The 26534-nt window shown below is 39.9% G+C and overlaps 2 protein-coding genes across 3 annotated transcripts in view; one reads left to right on the top strand and one right to left on the bottom strand.

The window, feature by feature from the left end:
* The window catches only part of klhl38a (kelch-like family member 38a), a 9960-nt gene extending 7173 nt beyond the window's left edge, over positions 1-2787 (bottom strand). Inside the window, exon 1 of the mRNA XM_044335509.1 lies at positions 2665-2787. The gene's annotated coding sequence lies outside the window, so the exon portion shown is untranslated. The remainder of the gene's footprint in view (positions 1-2664) is intronic.
* Positions 2245-26534, top strand: fam91a1 (family with sequence similarity 91 member A1). Of its 2 annotated transcripts, none has more exons than XM_044335507.1 (24): positions 2245-2567; positions 3747-3831; positions 5017-5168; positions 6849-6906; positions 9114-9181; positions 9493-9606; positions 10133-10223; positions 11674-11736; positions 12021-12127; positions 12294-12332; positions 14553-14665; positions 15250-15359; positions 15832-15941; positions 16078-16164; positions 16279-16408; positions 18371-18519; positions 19236-19370; positions 20359-20472; positions 20637-20709; positions 22055-22201; positions 22687-22788; positions 22944-23067; positions 23177-23246; positions 24229-26534. In XM_044335507.1, the coding sequence occupies exons 1-24, from the start codon at positions 2496-2498 to the stop codon at positions 24412-24414; spliced, it is 2499 nt and encodes an 832-aa protein (XP_044191442.1). In that variant the 5' UTR covers positions 2245-2495; the 3' UTR covers positions 24415-26534. The 2 variants fall into 2 exon arrangements, with proteins under 2 accessions (XP_044191442.1, XP_044191440.1); XM_044335505.1 differs by having other exon boundaries at positions 15829-15941.

Genomic DNA, 26534 nt, shown 5'->3' with positions numbered 1-26534 from the left:
CTGATATACTGTAGAGGAACAAGCAGTAGATGAGCGCTCGTATCTTGCTGTAAGATAAGAATGAATCTGGACAGAATCTCTTGTAACAGTATTTGAAGTCACTGATGACAAAGATTAAAAGAATAATGAAATATATTCTCCTTTTGTGCCATGATCCCATGTTTTCCCTGAGATTTTTCAAAGAGAGAGAGAGATATGAAGCGTTTAAGCCTCCTTTTCCTCACAGGTTATATCTCGAAGTTGTCATTTCTTTATCTCACAAAGGGGACTTATCTGTAACCCCCTCTTCTTCCGTGCAGCTCCTTAGGCAGCGAGATGAATTATTGTCATGTTTGTTTAGCGGCATATGAACAAGAACTGGTGTTACATGTAGACAGATTGAATGACATAGCTGCAAGAAAGTGAGCTGTCAGCAAGTCATACATCATGACATGCAAGCGCACGCAACACTGGTGGACTTTGTCACACAGTGAAATCCTACACTCTGTTAGCAGTTATCAAGTGACAGCCTCATCCTCATAGGTCATGGTGTGCACTGTGGCCTCCTTCAAGGACCAAGTGAAAAAAATCTGACAAGAAGCACTTTCCAAAAAAGATGTAGACTGAGGTGCAGGGTGGAGATTATGAATTTCTACTTTGACTTCATCTTGCTGGCATAAAACCCCACATTTTTGGTTTACTGATATTCTTGCAGCAGAAAAATCTCATGATCACTTTGGAGACTTTTATTAAAATTCACAGACAGAGCTCAGGATCAACAGTAATGTCTGCATGTGGTAAAACTTGAGTTTTCACTGTGTTTTTAAACTTTTTGAAAGCAATTTCAAAAGCCAAATGAAAAACTCAATTCTATTTGGAAGAAATGGTTATTTACTTTGGCCATTTGCCCAACAGCAATTACTCTAATTAAGCTAAAAATGAAAACAGCTTATATTCTTTAAAGATAATTTTTGACTATAAGGCCTAGTGTTATAGTAAACAAGAGGCTCTATTATGGTATTGCATGATAAAGACATGCCAGTGAACAGCATGACTAGACACCATTCACAAGTAACTCAACAGCATTTATCTTACAGCTCCTCAACCTGATTACTTCATGCAAAAAAACATCTCAGGTGACTGATGTATCATTATTATTTTTGAAACACCCACACACATTTTTGGGACATTTTGTGAGTTTTATCCTCTGGTCTGTAAGAAACAAGACTCCTTATTTTTAAGGTAGCACTGTAGGTACTGTTACAAGGTGAAAGGACAAGCTTTTGATATACTTTTTTAAAGATGAAAAAAAGGTCTTCTACGTCCGTCATCAATTTCTACATGAGCTAGAAATTATTCCATGATTTTGAAAAAAGAATATAAAAAGTATGACACACTCTGGTGCTCATATCTGACATTTTAGACATTAAAATGGGTTCACGGGCTAAAAGACTGAGAAACTTTGATTTACCAATAGGGCAAAGTGGGCAACAACCAGAGATGTCTGCTGTTAAGACTTCTCACCATCTGAGGCATCTGATATGTTGATATGTGTGTATGTGTACGTCTTTAGTAAGAATGAATGGGCTCAGAGCTGAGAGCCAAAGACAGTTCAGCTGTGGAAGTTGGAAAACAGACTAATGCATTGCTGGCTTTAGTCTTTTCATGAGATTTGTTGATAATATGAATAATATAGAATAACATCAACTTTTATCCTTTATTAGGGGCCCAGCAGCTCATTTCCGTCCATGACCCCATCTGACATCTTGTATGTCTTAATATTAAATTGTGTTTTTAAGTAGTAGTCTGACATTGAAAACTTTCAGTTTTTAGATGTGAAACATTTGTCACATGAAGTAGTCGTTTGCACAAGACCTCAGTGAAAACAAAACAAAATAACCCCAAAACAATTAAACTAGATACAAAGAGTACAGGCACACTGAATCAGTGCTCCCTTTTCTTTATTTGTTAGCGATGTTTTGACCAACTACAAGTCCTCTCAGACAAAAAAAAGAGTAAATAATAAATAAATAACAAATTAAATAAATAAATAAATAATGTAAATAAACAAACAAATAAGTAAAGACAATAAATAAAAAATAATAAATAAAACGAAAATGAAAAAATCCATAAGTTAAAATAATAGTAAAATAAATAAATAAAATAAATAAATTAGAATAAACAATAAACAATAAACAATAAAACATTTGTTACGTAACACCCGTCAGGTATGATTATGCCCCCTCGCCCCTCGAGCTCCATTCACATCAACGGTCACGCCTCGACAGGAAGTGACGACTGTGGCCACGAGCGTGACGAACGGCTCGTTCGAAAATACAACAAGGAAGTGAACGTTTATTGTAAAGGAAAATAATCACCGGACAAAAGATTTCTTCAAACCGGGGGCCGCTTCGTTCGGTTGTTGGGTGTCGGGGGGGCAAAGTCACCGTGGACTTGCCCGAGAGCCCGTTTCAGATCGTCTCGAGGGAGTCTTGCTTTTAGCCAGCCAGCTAGCGATGAACACGGACGTGGAATTCCACATCAGGCAGAATTATCCGTGGAACAAGCTACCAGCTAATGTCAAACAGGTACTGTGCTTTAACGTCACGGCGGGGCAGGCTGAGAGCCGAGCACCGCTGTGTCCTGTGGAGGAGGAGTGTGTGTGTGTGTGTGGGGGGGGTGAACCTGTCAATGTCACCGCGGTGCTCCCCTCTCTCTCCGGCGGCTGTCAGTGTCGCACGACTCGCTCCTTCCTCTGCAGAAGGTTTCACCGTTCAGCCATAACTGACCCATCGTTACATTACAGCCACTGGAGTTCCGCTGCCTCCGCTGAACAACACTGGAATCACTTGTCAGGTTGTTTGATGGGTGGCGCCACGTGATAATAGCGCGAGGGAGTCACCTGCAAACAGTGCAATCACACCTTTGTGTAGGTTTAGGTTTTGGGCTTGCAATGTCGAAAAATATGAAGGATGTGACACTATTAATAGTAGATAACTGCACGTACATACATGCAGTTTGAGCTGCCTCTATTCCTGTGTCCTGTCCTCCAAAGCGGGGTTATCACTTTCAGGGGCCCCGGACCTCCAGGGGCCCCCAAAAGCTCCAGGTTTCATCACCTGGTTTGTACTTATTAAACTGAAAAAAACAGGGATGCACCAATACAACTTTTTCTCTCCCATTCAGATTCTGACACAGATACGTCCATGCAGGGTATCTGCCATACCAAGTATCAATGTGATCAGTATTTATTTTTAAATATCTGTACTGCAGGGTGTTACTGGAATAGTTTAAATGTAAGTTATCATGAGGTCAGAGGAAACAGTGGTACTGAAACTGTGGCTGAATGTAACCGAGAGCAAATACACTGAATTTTATATAATTGAATTTAATGTGGATCACTTCATGGCTGATACCTGATCTGCTTAACAAGGTCAGTGTTGTTGCTGATACCGATTTAGTGTATCCGATTGGTGCATTCAGAGGAAATTGGAATTATGGGTTACTAAAGCTCAATATCAAGTGATAAGAGGTTTTGCGTTATTACCTGACCTTACCTACCTGACCCTCATTATTTCAGATTTGTGTTTGTATGTTGTATAATCCAATATTGATGTAAATTTGGGGCCATGTAATATTCCACCATAGAAAAACTGTACACATTTCACAGGCAGTAGGAGGAAAATGAGCGTTAATATCCACCCAGTGTTTGCCCTCACCTTTGTTCCTCACCTGTGCTGTGTTTTTTTTTTTTTTTTTGTCTGCAGAGTTTGGGGAACTCTCAACGCGAGTATGAGAAACATGTGCTGCTCTACAGCATCCGCAACCAGCTGCGATTCCGCAATAACCTAGGTGAGCAAATTTGTCCCTCACACCTGTGTTAAACATACACCTTGTCCTGTGGACACATCATGTTTATGCCACATAATGTGACACTAAAGGGGGAAACCAGCCATTAAGTATTGCATGTTCATAAAGTTGGAGGACTTGCAAGAGATACATTAAAAAAAAAATCAGTGCAGGAAAGGCTGAGATATTCCGACTTTTAGTCTCAAGGATCGGTAAAGCTCCAAAGATTCTGGATCCTACAATTCCCATAATGCAACTTGGTAGCATCTTTCATTATACGTCATTCATGTCATATGGGATGGATGGTAGAGACAGGATAGATTCATGTGAGTGTTTACATCATTGGTTGTGCGATTGCAGACTTGTGAAGGTTAAAAGTACTGTGCATTGACAATATAACACAACGTCCATTCACTTGTTGATATTTCCTTGAAGGACGGACATTGGCTGATGTGAGGCATCCATGTTTATTTGAGTCAGATATATAGGAGTCCCCAGTTTCCAGTTACAACTTTGACATGAGTGCTATTTGCAGGTTGTAAACAGGTACTTGCAGTAACTTCAATATGACATAAATGTGGCATTAGACCCTCTCTGCCTGGTAAACAGCAGTGTTTTGCAACTCCTTCAGTTTGCAACGCAGGCAGTAAATTGTTCTCTCCAAGCCCAAGCTGAGATAACCCTGATGGCACAACTATTTTCTCAAAGACTCATCTCCAGAGTGGCAGAAGTTATTTTCTACAGTTCTCCCTGACTGAGTAGGTCTCTTTGTGATAAGTAAACTGTGTAAAATCAGTGGAGTACCCCTTTTAAAAGAGCAAATTCTTGTGCATTTTATGGTTCAAGAATAGGTTAGTTGGTAAGTTGTGTTTGTTGCTGCAGCAGACAGGCAACAAATAAACTTATTTTATCACAGGTACATCTGTTAAATTACAGAAATACTTGGTTTCCCTCTTGGTACACTTGTATGTGTGTGCTTGTCTCCAATGATCAAGAAACTGATTATATTACTGATAAAGTAATATGTCATTGAAAATCATGTGTAATTATATACACTTTATGTAATCACTCGTATCATTTCCCTTGTGACCTTCTGGAGGTTGTTTGGGATCAATATTCCTTTTTTAACCTGGATTTCTCCGATATAGATTGACTGTGTCCTAACTGCTGTGTGTGTTTTACGAGCAGTGCGCCACGTGAGGAAGGATGAGCGCAAGTATTATGAGGAGCTACTGAAGTACAGCCGGGACCACCTGATGCTGTACCCCTATCACCTGTCTGACATCATGGTCAAAGGGCTGCGAGTCACTCCATTCTCATATTACATAGGAATCATGGAGGTAAGCAAGTTACGCCGCACTGCAGAACAGAGTTGGGAAGATGGGTGTTTGATGTGGAAGAGCTGAGCTTCAACCACTTTTTTTACTACTGTTCTACTATTATAAAATTGGTAGGCAGCTTCTCACACACCTAAACAGCTTTGTGCACACACCATGTGAAAGCTCAGGCGGATTCACAAGACTTGCATTGATTTTTCTCAAACACAAGACAATAACACCGGTGATTCACAATCTCGTCTGCTCTCTTACAACAATGAGCCGGGTAAACTCAAAGGCACAGAGCGGGAATTCTTATTGTGCAGCAGCAATGATTCTCTAATTGGTTTGGAAACATCCACTCTCTGTTAATTTAAATTGAACAATGTCCACAGTTTTGGCATCCCTGGAAACCGCTGCGGAAACGGCAGTTTCAGACAAAACAGGGATTCCAAGAAACCCGATTTTGTCAGAAACAATAATAAGAAGGATCTGAGCCTCTTGCAGCTCCCTGCTGTCATGTGTAATGTGTTCTTTGTTGCTTGGAGAATGGCAGCATACCATATTTTATGGTACACCTGAATAGAGCTACTAAAAAGGGTTTTTTTGTGTTATGTAGTTATTGTATAGTGGGTATGTATGTAGAGGAGAAACTTAATGGAAGGAGAAACTTAAAGGAGAAACTTAATTAGCTACCACAAGTGAGTAATACACTTAAAAAATGTTATATGCACATTAAAAAAGAGTTGTAACATGACATACATTACCTACAGTAGCTATAGATCTGGTGCACTTCATTATAAGGAATATATTTAGGGAATCTATAACGTATTCTGCAGTTTTACAGGAAATTGTGGTGTAATATATTTCCCATGTTGATAGATTTGGCATCAGTCAGGCACTAGGTGTCAGTCAGCGTCCAGTGAAGCCTCGAGTACAAGCTTAGGAAGTCACCGAGGACTGATCCCAGGACAAACATACCCAGGGAAAAGCTGTTTGCTCTGCGGTCAGTTTGGGCTTTGTCTGCATGACGGCTCGCTCTCAGTGATAAAGCTCAATCTGGTGTTTGAGATCGGCACAGCCGGGCTCACAGAGAACCAGTCTGTCAGAGACTTGGACCAGCCGGGTTCTCCTTGACTCCTGACATTCTCAATTAGATTACGAACACTGAGTCCATGTGTTCATGTGCAACTGGGAGGGTTTCTTTTGACAAGTAATCTACGCTGATAACTGAAAAAATGTTTAGTGTTATAAAAAATCTGCAGTGTCATAATTATGATTTCTTAATGAAAGTAAGTACTTTTTTAGCTGATGACAGATACATTTCTTTACATCATGCTGTCAGATGTATTTCACAATCTGAACAGATGTGACTAATATGTCCGGTGTTCTTTCTTAGCTTATAAACAACAGTAAAGACGAGCCATTTTAGTTTTCAGCGCATACTTTAAAAAAAGGCACTTCCCTACGCATGCTAAACTAAACCTGCCTGAGCTTTAATTGCGGACACTAAATTGCCAACGGCTATGTCATGTTCTCATAATCCGTCTTAAGCAGTTAATGAAAATGGGGAGTCGAAATTAGCATGGCCGCCCAGATCTGCTAATCCTGTTATTAATCAGAGGCAGGGGACATAGGAAGGGAGAGTGGAAAAATTAGTTTAATTCTTCTTTTCCGTTTCTCCTTTCTTTTTTGCACCTCCAGGATATTATGAACAGTGAGAAGAGTTACGACTCCTTGCCCAACTTCACTGCTGCTGACTGTGAGTTTTTTTTTCTTCCGTTTTTCTCCCACCCCCCACCCCCACCCCTCCATCTTCTCTCCCATACTGTTGAAATGACTTTACAGAGTTCTGTGTACCTCCCACTCCTGCTCTCTCCACGTCTCTGGTCTCTTTTCGACATCTTTCTCCAGTTCTTGCCTTTAAAGGGCTGTCAGTGTATGAGGTGGTAGATCAGTTACTATGAAAAGATGCAAACTTTCCAAGAAGCTTGAATTAGTTTCATGAGATCATTGAAGGGGCATTTAACACTAACTAAATACCTTAAAATGACTATTCTGTATTATTCATAGCGCATATAGCTTAAAACCCATAGTGAAACTAGAGCTGAAACAATATTAATATATTATTTGATTGACAGAAATTTAATTTGCAGCTGTTTTTACATCTATTTTTCTTGCAAAAATGCCAAACATTAAGTGGTTTGAGCTTTCCAATTTTATTATTGGATTTTCTGCTTTTCTGTGTTTTACATTATTGTAAACTGAATATATTTGGGTTTAATAATGTTGATTGGTCAAAACAAGCACTTAGAAGATGTCACCTTGGGATTTAGGAACCTGTTAGTATTGTTTTACATTTTACAGACAAAATGATTAATTAGCAGATAATTGACAATGACACTTAATTTATGCCTTGTTGTTTTGTTAAATTGTATTTCTAACAGACCATTTACAAGATACATTAAGCCAATTAAAATGTTATTGGCTTATTTTTTGTATCTCATTAAGATGAAAATTCACACCCAAGTGGCTGTCCCTTGGCAGGTGTAGCATATGTCTTGTTGTTTATACAGTTTCCCTGACAGACGCATCTGTTTTTTCCAAGTGTTTTTGATTTGCTTCTGTAATTTGGTTTTCAAAATACTCAAAGTATGAGTTTTTATCAGAGAGGCTACTACTACATATCTTGAATTACAAACAAATCTTGCCCTGATTTATGGGCTTACAATAGAAATATTTACACACTGACTTAGACTTGTATTACTAACAAACATAAAAATGTATTTGGTTTTTGGATTGGCTGATATAAATCCTTCTTTTTCCTGGTGAATCAAAATTGCTTCTAAAAATACAAAACTGTCGCTTTTGATGTGTTACTGCGTCACAGAAATACACTGAGGAGCTGCGTCAGAAATGATTGCAAAACCCAATTAGGATTGCGTCATAGCTGAAAGTCAAGTGTAGGGGCAGCTGAAGGGTTGTTTGACTTTCCGCTGTCAAGTGAAACAGGCTTTGCCGTTGCCTGTGAGTGACTTAGCACTGGCAGTACAGGACCTTCATGCTGCGGAGACAGAAGGCTGCCGGCAGGCTGTCGAGAGACGTGCACCGAGGGGCCTCTCTCCTCCAGTCTCCCCGAGGAGGTTCGGAAGTGTGTCATACAGAAGTGGGTGGATAGAGAGGCAGTGAGTGTTTGTGAGAGAGGTTTACGTGGGCGGGTGTTTGTGTGTTGTGTCTGTGTCTCGGTGCAAACAGCAGGATACGCCTGTTGGATTCTGCTGCGTTAGGAGACTGAAATGTGAACATCCCTTACTGGTCACTGCTTGCATTGGCAGCCATCCCAGCACATTTTGCTCTGCCCCTTTCTGGCCTGTGCAGCACAGGGTAGAGGAGGGGCACCTTTCACTAGTGACAAGGTGGGATTTGGAGCCAAAATTTTCACATTTCTGCACTTGACTAAAAAACTTTGTTAAATGGCCCAGCATTTTCTCTGTCACAGAATATACATCTTAATATAATTGTCATTAAAAATGCATGCAGATTATCTTCAGAGATCTGTGCGTGTATGTTAGCAGATGGATTAGTAGTGCTTTAGAGTGTGTGTGTGTGTGTGTGTGTGTGTGTGTGTGTCACGGACTTATCTCAGAGAAGGTGCAGGGCTATATGTGTGGACGTACTCCCTCAGCAGAGTTTGGATGAGTCACTGTTACTGCTCCTTCGTTCCCCAAGGTGACATGATATTGGAAATATTGTGAAAAACAAACTTTGCTCCTTGCTGTAATTCTCTCTCATTTTTTTTCGGTAAAGCCTCAGAGACTGTAATCGAAAAATGCCAGACATACTTTTCCAGCTGCACTGCAGCCAGATTTATTTGCTGTAGTGTTAATGTGCAATCATTACAAGTTCACGGCCGCTTACTGAGGCATGATTGAGTTTTACTTACTTACTAATTTTCCCATCTTCCCACAGGTCTGAGGCTGCTTGGCATTGGGAGAAACCAGTACATCGACCTGATGAACCAGTGCAGGTCCTCCAAAGTGAGACCTGTTTCTGATATAGACTTCTTTAAAATAATCATTTGTTGAGCCTTTTAACGTATAAGGCTCAGAGATTTCTTGTCTCTAGATGCAGTTCCTATATTTAATGTGAAAGTTGATATGAATATGAGAACAGGTCTTCATAAATGTAATTACAACAGCTATAATATGTAACATGCTCAAGCTAAAAATCATGAAAATGTTTTTCCCACCAATTATCTTAACAATTACAATATCAACACTTGCTCCTCATTAGATTTTAGTGACTCCAACTCGTCTTAACTGCTTCCATCGTTGTCTCCTTTCGTCAGAAATTCTTCCGCAGGAAATCAGCGCGGGACCTGCTACCCGCCAAGCCAGTAGAGATCTCTGTGGAGCCGTGGTGGGTGGCGCAGACGGGCTACATCACTGAGGACGATATCAGGGTGAGATCAGAGCTCTCCTTCTTTTCTTCTCCTATTTCCTGATTAATTTAGTGTGAAACTTCTTTCTCAATATTTCTTTATTCCATTCAGTGTTGTCAACACAGTTGGATAATAAATCCACGACACAAACAAGTTCTTGGTGTGAAAATGCGACATTCTTCACCTTAATGGTTTTTCAGTTGAATTAAATAATTGAAGTTTATTGACATGATTTTTATCCTGAACTTTCATTGAAATTCATACACGTTACCCACCAACCTACAACGGTTCGTCCCACGAGCCCCTGCACTGCATGTGGAGATTTCACCTGACTAAAAATAAACACCTGCCAAGTTCCCAACAGTTCTTCTATCTTCTAGAATAAAAAAAAACAGTCTAGGAAACCAAATTATTATAATATGCAAATGTATTCATCCTCCCAGAGACTGCACTACCACTGTTGTTCACTGGATTTTTGACACCCGTGGAAACAAACTCACATGTAAATGTATATTCTAATATTGTCTGTGTCTGTGTGTTATTACAGATCTGTTCTCAAGCAGAGAAGAAAGCTATCGATAAGATGATTGATGCTGGTCCTCAGCTGGCCGGATCAATGGAGTATAATGTGGTGTTAAGTGAGTAGCTGTCACAGGTTGTCTTCCCATTGAAAACAAAATCTACACGTTAAAACTCACCATGGAATGAGAAATGACTTTTTCACCGTGTTAGCTAATCGCCCTAATAACACATCTTTAATTCCTTTAATACTACACCTGTATTATGCAAGAAGTCTAAAAAAAAAGACAAAATATTTATTTTTCTTATAAATGACACAAAACACTTTTTTCAACCTCAGTCTGGTAAAGAATATTCAATTAATTCCCTTATTAAATTCATATCAACTCCAGACGTGGTGTTGTATTTGACTGCATTATATTGACAATTGCTTCCACTGTAATAGTCTGTCTCCCTCATTAATGTAAATGGACTAAATACTTGAAACAAATTTCAGTATAATACAGATTAGTACAAGGCCAATCCCTGCAGCTTCACATCTTTTAAACTAACAGTGTTAGGTAGGACATGCATTTGTGTATTCACCTCCAAAAAAAGTCGTATTTCTTTTTCCTGAAAAGTCATTCTTGCCTCTGGATTTTGTGTCCGCTCAGGATATTGCACAAAACATTCCTTTTACCAAATTAGATGGTTCAGTCTTTTCTCATTATTACATCCTGTTTCAACAGGAATGATAGAAGCAAAATGCCACAGGAGGGCTGTTTTGTTTTTGATGCCCTTGTAAAACAGCATTTTGAGTTCTGCTTTAAATGATTAGATTTGCTGTTGAAACATTAACATAAAGTGATGGGATCATTAAAATGGTTTTATTTCATCACATCAAGGAGCTCTGATGGATTTTTGAGTTAGAATTTTTATATCTGTCTACTGATGCAGTGTGAGGGACCCACTAAAGGGATAAAATACAAGAAAACAACTCAGTAATTGGTAAATAGTTTTCTTTCATGAAAATTCTAGAAAGGGTCAAAAGTCCTTTTTGGTAAGACTTTCTATGAAGCCCATGTCTATAGTGCATTATAAACATACTTATAATGCATTATAATCTGCTTTTAGCACTGTATAATTATAGTTATAAGCACTCATAAATATTCATAACATTCATAACATCATTTTCAGCTGAAGTATTAACATGAAGGCTGATGCTAAGGTTGCAGTATAAGTCTGTGTACCAGTATGAATTTCAAAGAAGCAGCAAAGGGACCGAGGTTGTGTCTGTGCAGTTTAAATGTTAATTAGAGACCAGTTTGACTGTGATGAACCTCTGCCACTGGAGTGGTGGCAACTGAGTGGGAACAAATACAATTAAATACGCAGGGCGATTTGAATACAAGTAGCTACACAAATGAGATTTTATTGACTTGAAATTTTCCTGCACTGTTTTCTGGTTAGAAGAAGTTCAATAACTAGATAGTTTGTATGTTAAAAATAGTTTTTTCTGAACATGGCAACAGAGATGTAAATAGATACAAGCACAATTATGTTGAGTGCATGTTTGTTCTTTCACTCCAGGCTTGTACAACCGGGGCTTCATCTACTTGGATGTGCCCATATCTGATGACAGCTGTATCTCAGGTATGTGTGTGTGTTTGTGTGTTAAAACATCCATGCTATTATCCTCCTCTCACTAATTACCTTGACTAAACACTGTGTACAACTGTGGGACCATAAGGGAGTATTACAGGTAATAGACTTGATTTACACTGATTCGAAAAGAAGCCTTATAGTCTTATTCCAGATACATAATATATTAAAAAAGAAGGGAGAAAAGACCATTCTGCTGCAGCGGAATCAAAATGAAGAATAAAATATCTCAGGAATTGTTTGGACATTTATTCGTCATTGTTTGTGTCTTTCAGTGCCCCCACTGGAGGGCTTTGTCATGAACCGCGTCCAGGGCGATTACTTTGAAACGCTTCTCTACAAAATCTTTGTGTCCATTGATGAGCAGACAAACGTAGCGGAGGTAGGCTTTAAAAAATATGTTTCGTTGTGCTCGCTTGCTGTGCTCCTTGAATGAAATATGAGTGTGTGTGTGTGTGCTCGTGTTTATCGATCAACTTTTCAACCAAGTCCTGTGTTTTTTTTTTTTTTTTTCCTCTCCTGACCCTTCCTTCCTCTGTGCCTCTCAGCTGGCGAACGTGTTGGAGATCGACTTGGACTTAGTGAAGGTGGGTATCCGCTTGTTGGTGAATGTGAGGGTCTTATTGTAATGTGTAGACTAAACTACTTTTTCACAAGTGGACGGTGTCTGGGAGATATGACCCCTGACTTTCAAAATTGACACTGACAAAATGGGGAGGTAATTTTCTGGGGTTCCACTGTGACATTCAAAGAGATTTTGAGACATACTTTTTGTCTCTCTCTGTATGCTTAAAGGCACACAGTGCAGCAGCGTGTAGATTGAAAGAAAAGAAAGTGTTTTGGAGTCATAGATTGAGATTTAGATCATCATCAAATCTTATAAATTTAGATTAAAGCCATTTTTCAGTGGTATTTGTTTCTTGTTCTTTTGCGATAAGCATTTGTTCTCCAAAGGTATAAGATCATTAAATTAGTTTTCAGGCTAAACATATATTACATCATTTTATTACAGCAGAACATTATCATTACGGTCTTTTTTTTTTTCAGTTTTATGCAGTTTAGATGAGTGCAAATCGGTGAGAGAACTAGTAGTAGCCTATCCAAGTATTTAGCTGTTTCATTGTGGATACATACTCGTACAAACACGCACCTGAGAGGTAGGCTGTGACACACTTGCACACAGACGCACATTGTTTCTGATTAGATCCATCATGCCCCGTGACACTACCAGAGGGCTGAGCGGGACCATTCCACTTCAATTGGTGCTCTAGTTTGACCTAGTTTTCCCCAGTTTCCTATTCACTCTCTATCAGACACGGAGCCAAACTCCCTCTCAGTGTTATGACTTCCAGTGTGAAGAGCTGAACCCCCCTGTCCCTCGGTCTCATCTCATCCCTGCCACTGAAAAGCGGCACTTAAGAGAAGTGGTTGAAGGCAGCAGTGGCAGCAATTCTCCAAGAGAAACCCTGTAATTTCAGAAATGATTGAGATGTCTGAGAGGTCGCCTTTGTGCAGAACTTTTCCCATCGTGACTTGAGTTTAACTTTCTCTCTCGTGTAATGACTTACCTCATGGCCTGGGTCACTTGAAAAAAATTACTTTGCTATGCTTCTTTAGATATGATAAGAGGATGGCTGAGAGTTGACCTCAGCTTGTGCTTCCAATGCGTGTAGAAAGCAATCAAGCCCACCATACTTGACTGGGGTGGTCTGTTCAGTTTAGTGTGAATAAAAGATTTAACGGCAAGTTGATGCCTGTATACTTTAAAGAAATCATGAAATAGTGAGACATATGTTAAATGGAAAGGTTTTTTGGCAGCTTGAGTCCCTAGGCATTCAGTAACATTTTTTTGTAGATGCTGGCATCAAGTGAGAATCATGCAAAACAATATTCTATTAGTTTATTGGACTCTTTTTAGACTCTCACAAGCCAATATTGATGAATAAAATTTGACCTTGTTAAACCGCAGCTGTCTCTTCATACCCTGTGAAACAAGTCTATCAAAATTTGGCTTCAGTTCACCTAAATTACAAAAGCTTTTGACTGTTACAGCAATATTCATCCATCCTTTTTATTGTCTTATTACCACTGGAATGATCAACCCCGTTTCACAATAGAGTGCAGAGTAGTGTGAAGCATTAAAACAGTAGCTAAATAAAATAGAAACACTTTAAACACTTAAAATGGTCACAAACAGCCACTGGTACGTTAATTTCATGGGTTTTTTTTTGATTTGATGATTTATGTTTTTAATTCATGTGGATATCTGACTAAAAGTAGACAATTTAGTCTCAGTAAATTTCACTGCAGCTGCAATGGAGTTCTATAAAACATCAACAGTAAACTAGAAGTGTTGGTGTCACCTCCTCTGAATGACTCAACATTTTGAGTTTTCCGATGTTACAAGAAGAAATCCATCGTAAAAAGGTAGAGATGAAGCTACAAATTTGTCCAGCGACAGTCACAAGATGTATTAGGTTGAAAAAGTGCTGCAATCCTCTTTTTCTCTCTCTATTTCACCGTCATTGTTGCTCTCTGTCAATGTTCATCTCCACCTAAAGTAAAACTCAGCCGAATACTAAAAGTCTAGGAGGGTTCTCTGTAGAAAGTTTGGAAAAAATGTAAGAAATCACAAACTGGCCGTAAACCAGTAAACTACAACACTATTGAATTATTCTCCTATAACTCCTGGAATGCATTCACCTCACAGTTTGATGATATAACACTGGAAGAGTGTCAGAGTATCAGACTAATGATGTCAGACATGTTTTGTGTCGTCAATTGACTGTATTTCTACTGTGCTTCAGAATGCAGTGTCCATGTATTGTCGTCTGGGATTCGCTGTAAAGAAAGGTCAGGCGTTCAGCTCAGAGCAGCTCCATCCCACCTGGAAGAACGCCCCGTCTGTCAACAGACTCAAGTATGTGCTGGCTGTCCATCATGCATCGATTCATCTTTTACCTCCACAGAACAAACTAAGCAGTAGCTGTATGATGCCGCCATGTTTTCATCCATGGGCATCCCATAACTGGAATTAATTGCATTTTCATTTGCAAGATTGGAGATGTTTTTCTATGCTTATTAGAGATACACAGATTCTAAACGGAGATGGGAAACCAACTTGTATTTTAATTACGATGAAAGAAGCAAAATGTTACATTTGTACATACAGTATGTGAGGATACTTACTGTCTCATGTGGACAAGGAAAATTGAGGCTGGGGACTTCAGAATCCACTTGCCCAACTACATCAGTCTTGTAAATCTTACATTCTCTCCTTTAGGAACATTTAAATCCTCTAAATGTTGAAAATTTTAATTTAACATCAGAGCTTAAGAAACCACTCAACTGCCAAGAGACTGCAGAGGAAAATGAGCTTTAAGTTAACTGCTATAATACATCAAATAATAACATTTATGTTTAACATTGTACATGATCTCTTGCAAATAAAATAAAAACTGGGTTTGAGTGTTTGATCGGTAGTGACTTTGTCTTCTGTGTTAGGAGTACCATGGACCCTCAGAAGATGCTGCTGTCCTGGGAGCAGGGCAGTCCTGTCATGGAGGGAGGCTCCTCAGCCACCGACACTGATACCACCAGTCTGGAGGACCAAGGTCTGGTTGCTGGCTGGACTCAGACACGCACACAAACATTTTCTGCAGTGCATGCAAATAAATACATGTACTGATGTACGCGCACAAAGCACTTTCCGCATGTTACATCTGAAGTTTTGAAACAGCGGTGCTAATTAATCCCTAAGAAAGCTCAGTCATGCCTCTGAAAGTCATTCTCACATTAATAGGTGTTTGCCTAAAACGGTCTTATTTGTGGTCTAATTTTAACTTTTTGATACGTATTAAGCTAGCACCGTTGGGTCGCTCAAACTAACAGTTTGGATACAATAAAAGTGGCTGTTCATCAACCACATTTACATGTTAACACTCTGTATTTATCTATACTGTTTGAGAAGGAGACTCGGTTCTTGTAAACATCATTTTCTGTTTTCTGAAGCTCATATTCTCAGTTTGAGAGTTTTGTTTATTAGATAGACGTGGATATATGTTTGTCTTTCTATGTCTGTAGCAGACACAGCCAGCGTCAGCAGCCTGAGCATCCCGGCCGCACCCACCAAGAGGATCGCCTTCCTCTTTGACTCCACCCTCACAGCCTTCCTCATGATGGGCAACCTGTCTCCGGTTAGTGACTGGAAACATACACAAACGCACATTCTCAATATGTTGAAAGCTGGAAGCAGAAACAAATTTTAATTACAACGATAATCGGATGTTGACTGTCGATCTCAATTCTTCCGTCTCTGTCTTGTCATATCAGAACTTGAAGAGTCATGCAGTGACCATGTTTGAGGTGGGTAAGCTGTCTGACGAGACTCTGGACAGCTTCCTGGCTGAGTTGGAGAAGGTGAGATGAACAATGGAAAGAAAACAATTTAATTAGTAAATGATTTATAGCTTAAAGAGTAAATATCTATGAACACTTTGCTTTAACTTTCTTCCTGGTTCCTTTGTCCTCCAGGTAGAGAGCACAGCAGAGGGCGAGGCCCAGCGTTACTTTGACCACGCTCTGACCCTGAAAAATACCATCCTCTTCCTGCGCTACAACAAAGAACTCACTCAGGACCAGGGACCTGATATCCCAAATATAGGTTATTACACAGTTACACACTCTTTCTCCTTTATGGGTGAATACATACAAAACCCAGGGGCGTCATACTCCTCTACACGTCTATACATGTGTTAGATAGGCCACTTTGCAGGGCAGATTTGGTTTTGTGTTTTATTACACAACCTGGATTTATGAATGCTTATTTTGGTTTTCCGAGCTCCTCAACAGAAATAGCAAGATAACAAAAAAGAATTTCTTTACATATTCCGATCTTCTGTCTGAACACAGTCGCTCTGTGCTGCGCCTGTTTTCTGCATTTAGTTTTCTGCTGACAGGTGACGTCATCAGTGATAAAAATGCAGAGAACATTTTGTAATGGTTGTTTCAAAAACACTATCAAAACTGCACACACACAACCTACACGCTACTTGTGTGGCATCACTTAAATCATTAGGTATGTTCATTGTACAGGTTGTTGTCAAGGTAACACTGACATTTAACGTTGTGTGTTACATTTAGCAAAAAAAAAAAAAAAGTGAAACTGATGAACTCTGGCTTCTTTTCAGCGAATCAACAGCTCTTTTACACTTTGTCCTCATTTTTAATTTAATTCATTTATTACAGGAAATATACTGTGTCATTGCCACAAGATGATCTGTAAATTGCAGATCAAACAAATACTGTAAATGATTCAACTCCGTAATATACATCTTTGGTCTTACAAAATCAATAAGCGGTGAAGCATTTATGGATTATTTTCAAGTGAAAGTTTGGGATAAGGCTGGAAACTCTTCTGGAGGGAACAATGATTGGCTGTCTGTTCAGCCTCTCACCTGTGTCTGGATAGTTTCTCTTAAATATCGTCATATATCTCTGGATACAGAACCACACTATACATCCAGAGTAAAGCTGTAATATCTAGAAGGAGCAGCAGAGAGCAAAGTCCTCCATTGACGACAAAACAAATCTCTGAGTAACTGTGTAGCTACCATTGTGCTACCAGATGCTGCTTGTTTGGTTTGGCTTGGTGCCTCACTTCTGATTGTCTTATCTCTCAGTCCTCCTCAGCTGCTGCTCCAGGCGTCTGCTGGGTGCTGAGAGCCTGTGGCTAAAGCTTCACTAAGCCCCAAATGATACAAGTGTCTAGTGATGATCCTTGTGAATGTTCATTTAGGATAACAGGAAAATGTATCTTCCCAATGAATGTACATTTTGTAAACTTATAACAGACCAGATTCTTCTTTTCTATCACTTATCACTTCAGCACAGAACCACTTATTAATCATACATGTATAAGTAATTGACAATGTCCATCACAGAGGCTGATACTGAAATGCCTTTTGTCATCAGGGAGCATATATGCAACTATAATGTTTGCTTTGGAGGTAAATTACTGTTGCATAACAAAATCAACAACCAAACCTACTTTAGACAATATGAAACAGCACTCAGAGTGCATGAATCGGCTGTTGAATTGCATTATTCCTCTATTTTGTAGCTACATATCAGTGCCTTAACCTCTTTGACTGACTTTCTGTCAGTTCTTTACTATTGAGATTCATCTGCAGAACTCTTATCAGGTTATAATTTATCTTGTAATTATCAACAGTTCATAGACATCTCTTAGATTCATATATAAGAGGCAGAATGTGTCAAATCTAAGAATGCAAAGTTGACACTTAGATGAAATTTACACGTCACTTTGGAGGGAACACTTCTCTTCACACCATGGCTATAAAGAAAGAAAGAATCTGTACTGAACGTTCTCAACAAAGTAACTGTCTGATGTATCCAAACTTGTCAGGTGACCTAACAGAATCTTTATCTGTCCTTCCTCCTCTGCTTCCTTTCATACACTTAACCCGTTCAGTCACTTCTGGCACATCTCAGAAGGCACACAAACTACATACATACATCTAAACACTTGCACTTATTTCCCAAACTTTTGTTTTTACACCAACTTTCTATTTCTGTCTCCATCCCCTTGTTTTCCCCCCTATAGGTTTCCCGTTGGACATGTTGCGCTGTGAGAGCCTGCTGGGTCTGGACCAGGCCACCTGCAGCCGCGTCCTCAACAAGAACTACAAGCTGCTGGTCTCGATGGCGCCGCTCAGCAACGAGATCAGACCCATCAGCAGCTGCACGCCTCAGGTATGACGCCTAGAGGGAGAGAGAGCAGAGGGGATATTATGTGGCATGCTGGGATGTTGGATCAGATGTGTGTGTGTGTGTGTGTGTGTGTGTTAGGATGTGTGAGTGCTCTGTGTTGTTTGTATTTTACTCAGCAGTTCATGCATTTGTGCGTGTGTGCACTGTTTGGTTGTGTTTGCCCTCTCGCTGTGTGTACACACTTGTGTGCCCAGGGTGATTTGTGACTGTGTGTGTATGCTTTGTGAGCGCTCAGCCTGCAGTTGCCCCCAACAACAAGACTGCACAAAGAGAGAACGAGAGAGAGGAGGGGGGGGGGGAAAGTGGAGGCTCATGAGTAATTCCTCTGCTTGGCCACAGTCCAGCTCTCTAGCTGAGCCCTGAAAGACAGAGGGAAAGAAGTTAAACTCTTGTTGTGCCATTCACGCTGCTGTTTATTCTCACACTGCTGGGAATCAGTGAAGTGGAATACAGTGAATTGTTTTCTTTGTTTTCTGCTCACACCTCTAATAGCAGCTTCAATTTTTACTTCTCAAACAGAACAACACAGACTCAGTTATTCACCTTTGTCTTTGTTACTTGTTTGTTCATTTGAAGTATGTACTAACATGAGAAATGAGATAGAAAAGTGTCTGACGATGTGCGCATGTGCGTGCATTAGTTCCGCTCCTGTACATTTAAGTATGTTTACATGTGTGCGTGTTTGTTTCTCCCTGCAGCACATTGGCCCGGCCATCCCTGAGGTGAGCTCCATCTGGTTCAAGCTGTACCTGTACCATGTGACCGGCCAAGGCCCGCCGTCTCTGCTGCTCTCCAAAGGCTCCAGGCTCCGCAAACTCCCGGACATATTCCAGGTAAGCCCAGACTAATAATTAATCAGGTTTGCAGGTACATGGCTGAATAAGTATATGTATGCTGATACAGAAATAAGCTAAATAAATGTCCCTTTGAAGTCAGATAAGAAACGCCACACATGCGATAAGGACAACAATACTCGGTGTCTGATCAAAGATGTGATTGGATACTCATTTATCTTTGACATGTACCTTTTTAAATTTTGACCTTGGCATTTCACTTGGAGGGTCAGGAAGTTAAATTCAAGGCTGTTTCCTTTGTCCCTGTTAACCTTCACTCCTTAAAAAAATGCACCTGCTACATCACGATCACAGCTGTAGCTCACTGTGTGCACCTGCATTTTTCGTCCTCCATGGCCTCCCAGTTATCTTGGAATTTCAGAAATATCCTGGGAATGTGAGACAAGGAACAAAAGAGAATTTGATGTAATAAATTCTCAGGGGACGACAGGTAATATCATGCAAATGGGTCACTTTATGGGAGCGTCTGTTCACCTTCTTGTTTTTCTTCACAATAAGCCCTAGCTGTAGTGGAAAACAGACTACTTGTCCCTTATTTCAGAGCAAATTATAATTAACAAACCAGGAAAAGATAAGATGTCAAGTACAGAAACTAAGATCTTAAGTTCAGCCCTTCAACATTATTTTTCACTTCCTAGATTTAACAATTTTGAATATAAATAGTATTAGTGAGCTCATATATTACCTGTGGAGATTTTTGAAGAGGAAAGGTTTCAAACTTTTCTTTGTACTTGTGTGTTTTTGTGCGTTTTCTTCTCTGCCTTTTGTAAAGCATGTGTCTTTAAGGTTTATGAAAAATGCTACATTAAATAGAATATATCCTTGTTAAGTTTTGTATTATTCAGTTTGTTAAGTGATGAACTTCGGGAGGAAAACATGCTCTCACTATGCTCTCTCACCATTACAGCACACTGCTGATGTTCAGTTATTGGAAGAATCCTTTCTTGAACCATTTTTCTCTGTTCAGGTCTACGACAGGTTGTTGATCACCTCCTGGGGTCACGACCCCGGAGTTGTCCCTACATCCAACGTGCTGACTATGCTCAATGATGCCCTCACACACTCTGCTGTTCTCATCCAGGTAAACAGCCACATGAGCTTGATTTTTTTTTTTTCTATGAGGGGCATCAGCTCATCTCAGAGTGAAGATTGCATCATCTAATGTTCTGTATTTTCAATAATCACAGAATAAACTATCATGTCTCACTGCGGATATTAATTATACTTTACGTTTGTAACTCGCAGGGTCATGGTATGCATGGCCATGGAGAAACAGTTCACATCCCTTTCCCTTTTGATGAGGAGGATCTGAAGGGAGGTAAGTTGTTGTATGCCGATATGTTATGCTGTTACATTAACATCAACCCTGTAATAAAGAATAATTCAGTCAAACAAATGGATTCAGTCCAAGTCTTGAACTAAACTATAGTTATTTGCAAATCATTATGAAAATGCTCTTTTACTTACATGAAAACTGAACATGTCTGTGTAATTTGCACAGAATGAGAAGTGGCGGTAAATAAAAGGGAGCAATGTATTTAATTTAAAATAGAATAAACAGAGATTAAGCTTCAATCACAATAGTATTTGATCAGGTACCATACTTAAAAAAACAAACCCTAAAAGCATAAAAACCTCAGATTTTCCCTTCCTGACTTTGCAGTCAGAGAGTGTTTAGCAACGATTCACAGGTACAGGTCACGCTTTCCTTGTGTAAAGAGCAGGATTAACAGGTAATATTGTAATTTTACACCAGTAATATCAATATTAGTATATTCACAGTGCCGTGATGTGTGTAATAATTAACAGTACCTCCGCCAAGCTGCGCTCCTTTCTTTGGTGCCTTTAAAATATTCAGTTTGGCTTCAAGGTTTTAACTCAACAAACATTATGAAAAGGATTTGAATCCTCTGAAGCCTTTTCCTTCTGAATCTGTGTGTCAAGCTTAAAGGGAAACTTCAATATTTTTCAACCTGAATCCTATTTTCCAATCTATCTGTGTCTAAGTGACTAATGGGGACAACAGTTTTTGAAATCGGTCCAGTATTGAGTGAGAGCGCTGCAGCCAGCAGACGGGAAAGGGGCAGTAATGTAATCCGACGGGGCAATTACGCACCGTCAGTGTACGTCCACTGAAAGTGCTTGTTTTTGCCACTGACAGGCTCAGATTGTTATTATAAGTGTCTGACAACATAATGGAAATAACCGTACAGAGAAATAAAATGTTTTTCTTTACCTTTCGCTTGATCCGGTCTGTTTGTTATTGAATGTAATCAAGTCTTGCTCAAGGAGAAGTCTAGTTCGAAAATCCCATCGGATTACATTGCAGCCTGTTTCCCGTCTGCTGGCTGCAGCGCTCTCACTCATTACTGGACCAATTTAAGTTGTGCCCATTAGTCACTTAGACACAAAAAGATGGGAAAATAGGGTCCGGGTCGAAAAAGACCGAAGTTTCTCTTTTAACAGTAAAACTAAAGTCCCATCCTCCTATCACGCTTGCTTTCAGAGTATTACATCATCTAGAGAAACAGACTTCACATGAACCTTGTGCAGTTATATCAATAGGATTATCTGTGGTTTCCTGTTCATCACTGTGAGTGCTTTGGACTGTCTGGCTTCATTCCCATTCTCTCTCTCTCTCTCTCTCTCTCCTACCTGTGCAGAGTTTTCCTACTCCAACATGTGTGTGCACAAGGCACTGAAGAAGCTGAAGGAACAGGTAGATCTGGAGCACCAGTGTGGCTACATCACCATGCTCAACTCCAACAACAGGCACCGTCGCCGGGCCAGCGACAGCACCGAGTGCAGAGGTAACGCGAAAAGCTTTTGACCATACGTATGTCTCAGTGTGCAACGCTGATGTATGCGTGCACATTTGAGAGACAAGACGTATAGTTGAATTAGTAGCCTGGCAATTGGCACTGATGTTGCAAATTAGATAAAGATTGCCCACAGTCTAGTTTAATTATGCTGTTTGTCTGCATAATTGTATCCCTTATTGTGATAGCCTTTGCTAATAGACGCGGATCGAACATTCTTAGCCTTTACCTCGAGATTTCCTCATAGGATCTCGCTGATGTGATCAGTCACACTTTTTGTTAAACATTTATTCACATAAAAGTGCAGTTTTATTTTATTGTAAGAAATAGCAAAATGGAAATTATTTAAAAAGTTGCGCTTTTAATGAAGCTTCTTAACTGAAAGTCGTTCAAGCTGTAATGTAACTGTGATCAGTTTCCCACAAACAACCTTTCAGTGGCTTAATGCTGATGGAGATTTGTCGCTCTTCTTCAAGGAGACACCCATCTAGGTGGAGGCCTGGACACCAATGGCAGCACCGAGTCCTTTGAGCTTGTGACGGAAGAGAACAACGGAGAGAGCAAAGGAAAGACAGACAGTAGGTCTCCCTTTTTGGTTGATTTGTCTCGTCTTTTTTTAGAATATCTTTACTTAGTCAGACGTTTGAGAGTTGGAAGAGTCGGCATAGAGGCGGGTTAAGTGTGCCAAAGGTCCCATGTCACATTCGCTCCCTTTAAAATCCTTTTCTTTCAGCCCTTTCATCCGAAGATGAGTGGGTCCCTCTTGAACTGTGCTTCGGCATGCCCCTCTTCAGCTCCGAGCTCAACCGCAAAGTGTGTCGAAAGATCGCCTCGCACAAACTGTGCAGCAACGAGAGGTAAAAAAAAAAAAGGAAACCACCCAGAATTCACTTTGGTTCAAAACACTGAGAAGTGTAAAGATGTGTGTCGCAGCAGATCCAGACTTAAGCTTTTATGTCTTTTCAGCCTTCAAGAGCTACTTCACTCAAGCCGAAAGCTATCGCTGAAGGTGTTGAGCTTCGTTCAGTCATTCCAGGTAAAAACACTTGTCTGGATTTTCAGGTTGCCACTTGAGAATAGTTGCAGAAAAGAAAAGGAATAACAATGGTCAGGGAAACTATCAGTAGTCAGAAATTTAATTTAGAGATTTAATCAACTTTAATCAACTTTCAGGGATCGTGACCGCTCTTGGTAGCCACATCATTAAACCTTTTATTTTCAATGATCATGGTTTAAATGATATTCTTGCACCAATTGGTTAGTTATTATTTTGTAGGCACCTTAATGAATTCAAAATTATATACTGTGATCATGTGATGACCCAAAGCCAGTTTAAGAATAGACTTCTCATTGTTGATAAATACAGCAACTGAAGTGTTTTAATTTATTTTATTAAAAGACAAAACATTAACATATCAAACAAAGTAGTGTGTACAAGTATGTAGTGTGTGTGTTCTGAAAAGTCACGAGAAAGGCAAAAAAGACTTGGGAGACAAACAAAAACAAAACAAAAATGCGAGACAGTTATCATAGCTAATCTGAGAGAGATCTGCATTGAGATAAAAAAATTCTGTTGTTTTTTTTTTTCCTGCATATTTTTGTCAGTACCTGAGTACAGACAGACTGTTTGAATGTGTGTAAGGGTGAAGAGATGGAAACAGCAAGATAATGTGAAGCAGAAAGTAAGATGGAAGAGAAAAATACAATAAGGGGAAGGTTAAACACATAGTTTTAGTTTTAAACATCCTGTCACAGACCTGCTGCTTTACTGTAGTTGAACTGAAACTAATCATCATGATCCTGTATATTTATATACACATTTCCAGCAACATGATTCAGTGTTTGGAGGGGCTGGACATTTTATAAAGACTCCACATGCAGGCTCTAAATCAGACAGGAACAATTCTGCTTAACCTTTTCCTACTTTTTTTTTTTGTCCTGGAGAAATGTACCCTTGTCCCACATATCATCTGTTCTGCCTGGTGTTCTGATCCGCGACCTTTGCTCTTTGTTGGCAGGACGGCAACCAGCCCTCCGACCTGGACAGCGGCGTGTCGAACCCTCTCAGTCAGCCCCCGGCAGAGTCCGGCGTCCCCCTGCCCGCCCTCAATCTCCTCTTCAAGGACGGACAGCTGAAGGAGTGGAGCGGGCGGGCCCCTCCTCCTCTGGACATCTCAGCCCTGCAGAAGGACCAACCCACATAAATCACTTCCCGAAACTTCCAGATTTGATCACGAAGAAAAAGGCTCATCAAAATCTCATTGAAAAAGGACCACCGTTTCTCTCACAGTGTCACTGAGGAAATTCTTATTTGAGGTCCAACCGTGCATCTTCACATCTGATCACGAGGAAATGCCCTCATTCATAAGCCCCTGTCTGTCAATATCCAATCACAGGAAAATTATCGCCACAAAGCAGTTTATCTACAGTATGAGGGATCATCCTTCTGACAGTTTTGCCAACACTAGTACCGACTCCCCTCGCTGTTCCCCTCTTTGATTCCTGGTATTTGTATCAAGGCAGTGTTATCTGTTGGAGTGGTGCTATTATCACAGTATATAACGGTGATGCAGGTAAACAGCATATAACCAGGATAAACATATAACTGGAAACACTAGCGCTGTTCTCCACTGACTAGACCCCCTCTTACCCTTCAAATCAATGGATGTTTTTGTGATCCCTGAGAGTGGAGTGTGAAGTGGTTAATATTGTATAGATGTTATAAAAATGACCCGCAAAATAAACGATCAAGTGTTGAACAGACTTCTTCAGAAATCATTTGACATACGCATATTCTAGGACCAAGTCTTTGGACTTATCCGGTCACATCGGAGTTCAAATACAGACCCCGCTGCCTCCCTGTGTCGTCTCATGTTAAGTGATCTGATGCATGATACCGTTGCACAACATTTAGAAATACTTTTCCTCTATACTTGTAATCGATATCGGGGGGGGGGGGGGCATTTATTATTTGCACTGTGCAGGATTTCCTGTGGTTGAAGTAATGTCATGTAATTTTTTCTTTCTTTAAAAACATTTTGGATCCCTTGTAGTACGCACATTATTTTCAAGCTCACGTTCACCACGAGGAAGTCTTTCCTCTTGGAAAATTAGAAATTGACAGGGCATCAGAGAAACTGCTGGTTTATTTTTGTTTGTTTTTTTTTGCAAAACATTCTTTCTCAGTACAAGAGAGCACCAAAGACCATTTTTTTCCTGTATAATAACTTTTTCAAAAACTTCTGTTTTACTGTCTTTTATTTTATTTTGCTGCCTTATTACTATCAGCCAATCAGAAACCACCAGGTCTTTGAATCAAATCTTTGGATTTGATTTGCTTTTGTTTAATATTTTTGCTTTTCTAGTCTCTTTTTTTTTTTAGATTTTACAAATGATTTATGTGCATTTGATTGCGTGTATATAACCATTGAAATCAACAACATTGGGGCACAAACTATCACTTATCACCCCTCTCAAGAATTAAACAAGAATACAGAACCTAATAGAGTAGATCGGGAACAGTCAGGTCTGTGTGTGTGACCCGGGCCTGTTGCCCGCCAGTATCTCTCTCTGGATCCACTCCAGTTCAGTGCACTCTTGGCCGGCCCACCACACTCTCCAAGGGATTCTGTTTACACCATGTTTTGAAAAATGGGGTTTGTAGTCTAGAGAGGAGAAGGCATCTTCGCTATAAAGGCTTTCACAGACCCATGGGATGGAAATGCTAATGCTTCGCCCAGCGTCTCAGAGAGATGCGATGGCCCAAAAAGTGTCTGAAGTCTGTCATGAATTTTTAGTGTGGCTCCAAGAATATAGAGTACGTTTTATTGCATTTAGAATGGCAACCCATTTAGTTGAGTTCCTTTTCTTTTTTTTATTTTTATTTTTTGAAGGAATCTGCCTTCTGCAGTTTTTGACCCACTTGTGGTTGTTGTTTCTAATAATGTGATGCTGATTTAGGAAAAAAAAAAAAGTTAAAAACTAACATGAGGTCCCGTTGAAGCATGATGACTGTGTAGAAACTGTTGTGTGTATGTTGTGTATGCGTGTGTATTGTACACCTCACTCTTGGTGTGTTTCCATACATGCCTACCTTTCACAGTAGAGTCCCCTTAATCCCGCCTGTCTGTTATCTATACTGTAGTTGCAGTACTTGGTCATCCCAGATATCCTCCCATCCTCCCCCGGGGTATATGACCACCACGGTGTTTAAAAAAAAATTGCTAGTTTTATATGTCAGCCTCTATTTTAGGAAATCTTTGTTGTAGTTCGTTTAATGGGACTGTGAATATCATTGACTGAGTTAATCATGATGCTCTTGTAA

The sequence above is a fragment of the Thunnus albacares genome, chromosome 19 (genome assembly GCF_914725855.1).
Source record: "Thunnus albacares chromosome 19, fThuAlb1.1, whole genome shotgun sequence".
In the NCBI taxonomy this organism is placed as follows: Eukaryota; Metazoa; Chordata; class Actinopteri; order Scombriformes; family Scombridae; genus Thunnus; species Thunnus albacares.
The sequence above is the reverse complement of the archived record's forward strand: the minus strand, read 5'-3'. Positions and strand labels throughout refer to the sequence as shown.

What these genes read in the sequence shown, in the direction of transcription:
- fam91a1 (XM_044335505.1), top strand. Translation starts at nt 2,496, where the DNA reads ATGAACACGGACGTGGAATTCCACATCAGGCAGAATTATCCGTGGAAC. An exon ending in TCGACTTGGACTTAGTGAAG is followed by an intron (nt 12,333 to 14,552) that starts GTGGGTATCCGC and finishes ACTGTGCTTCAG; the next exon opens with AATGCAGTGTCCATGTATTG. An exon ending in TCCTGGCTGAGTTGGAGAAG is followed by an intron (nt 16,165 to 16,278) that starts GTGAGATGAACA and finishes TTTGTCCTCCAG; the next exon opens with GTAGAGAGCACAGCAGAGGG.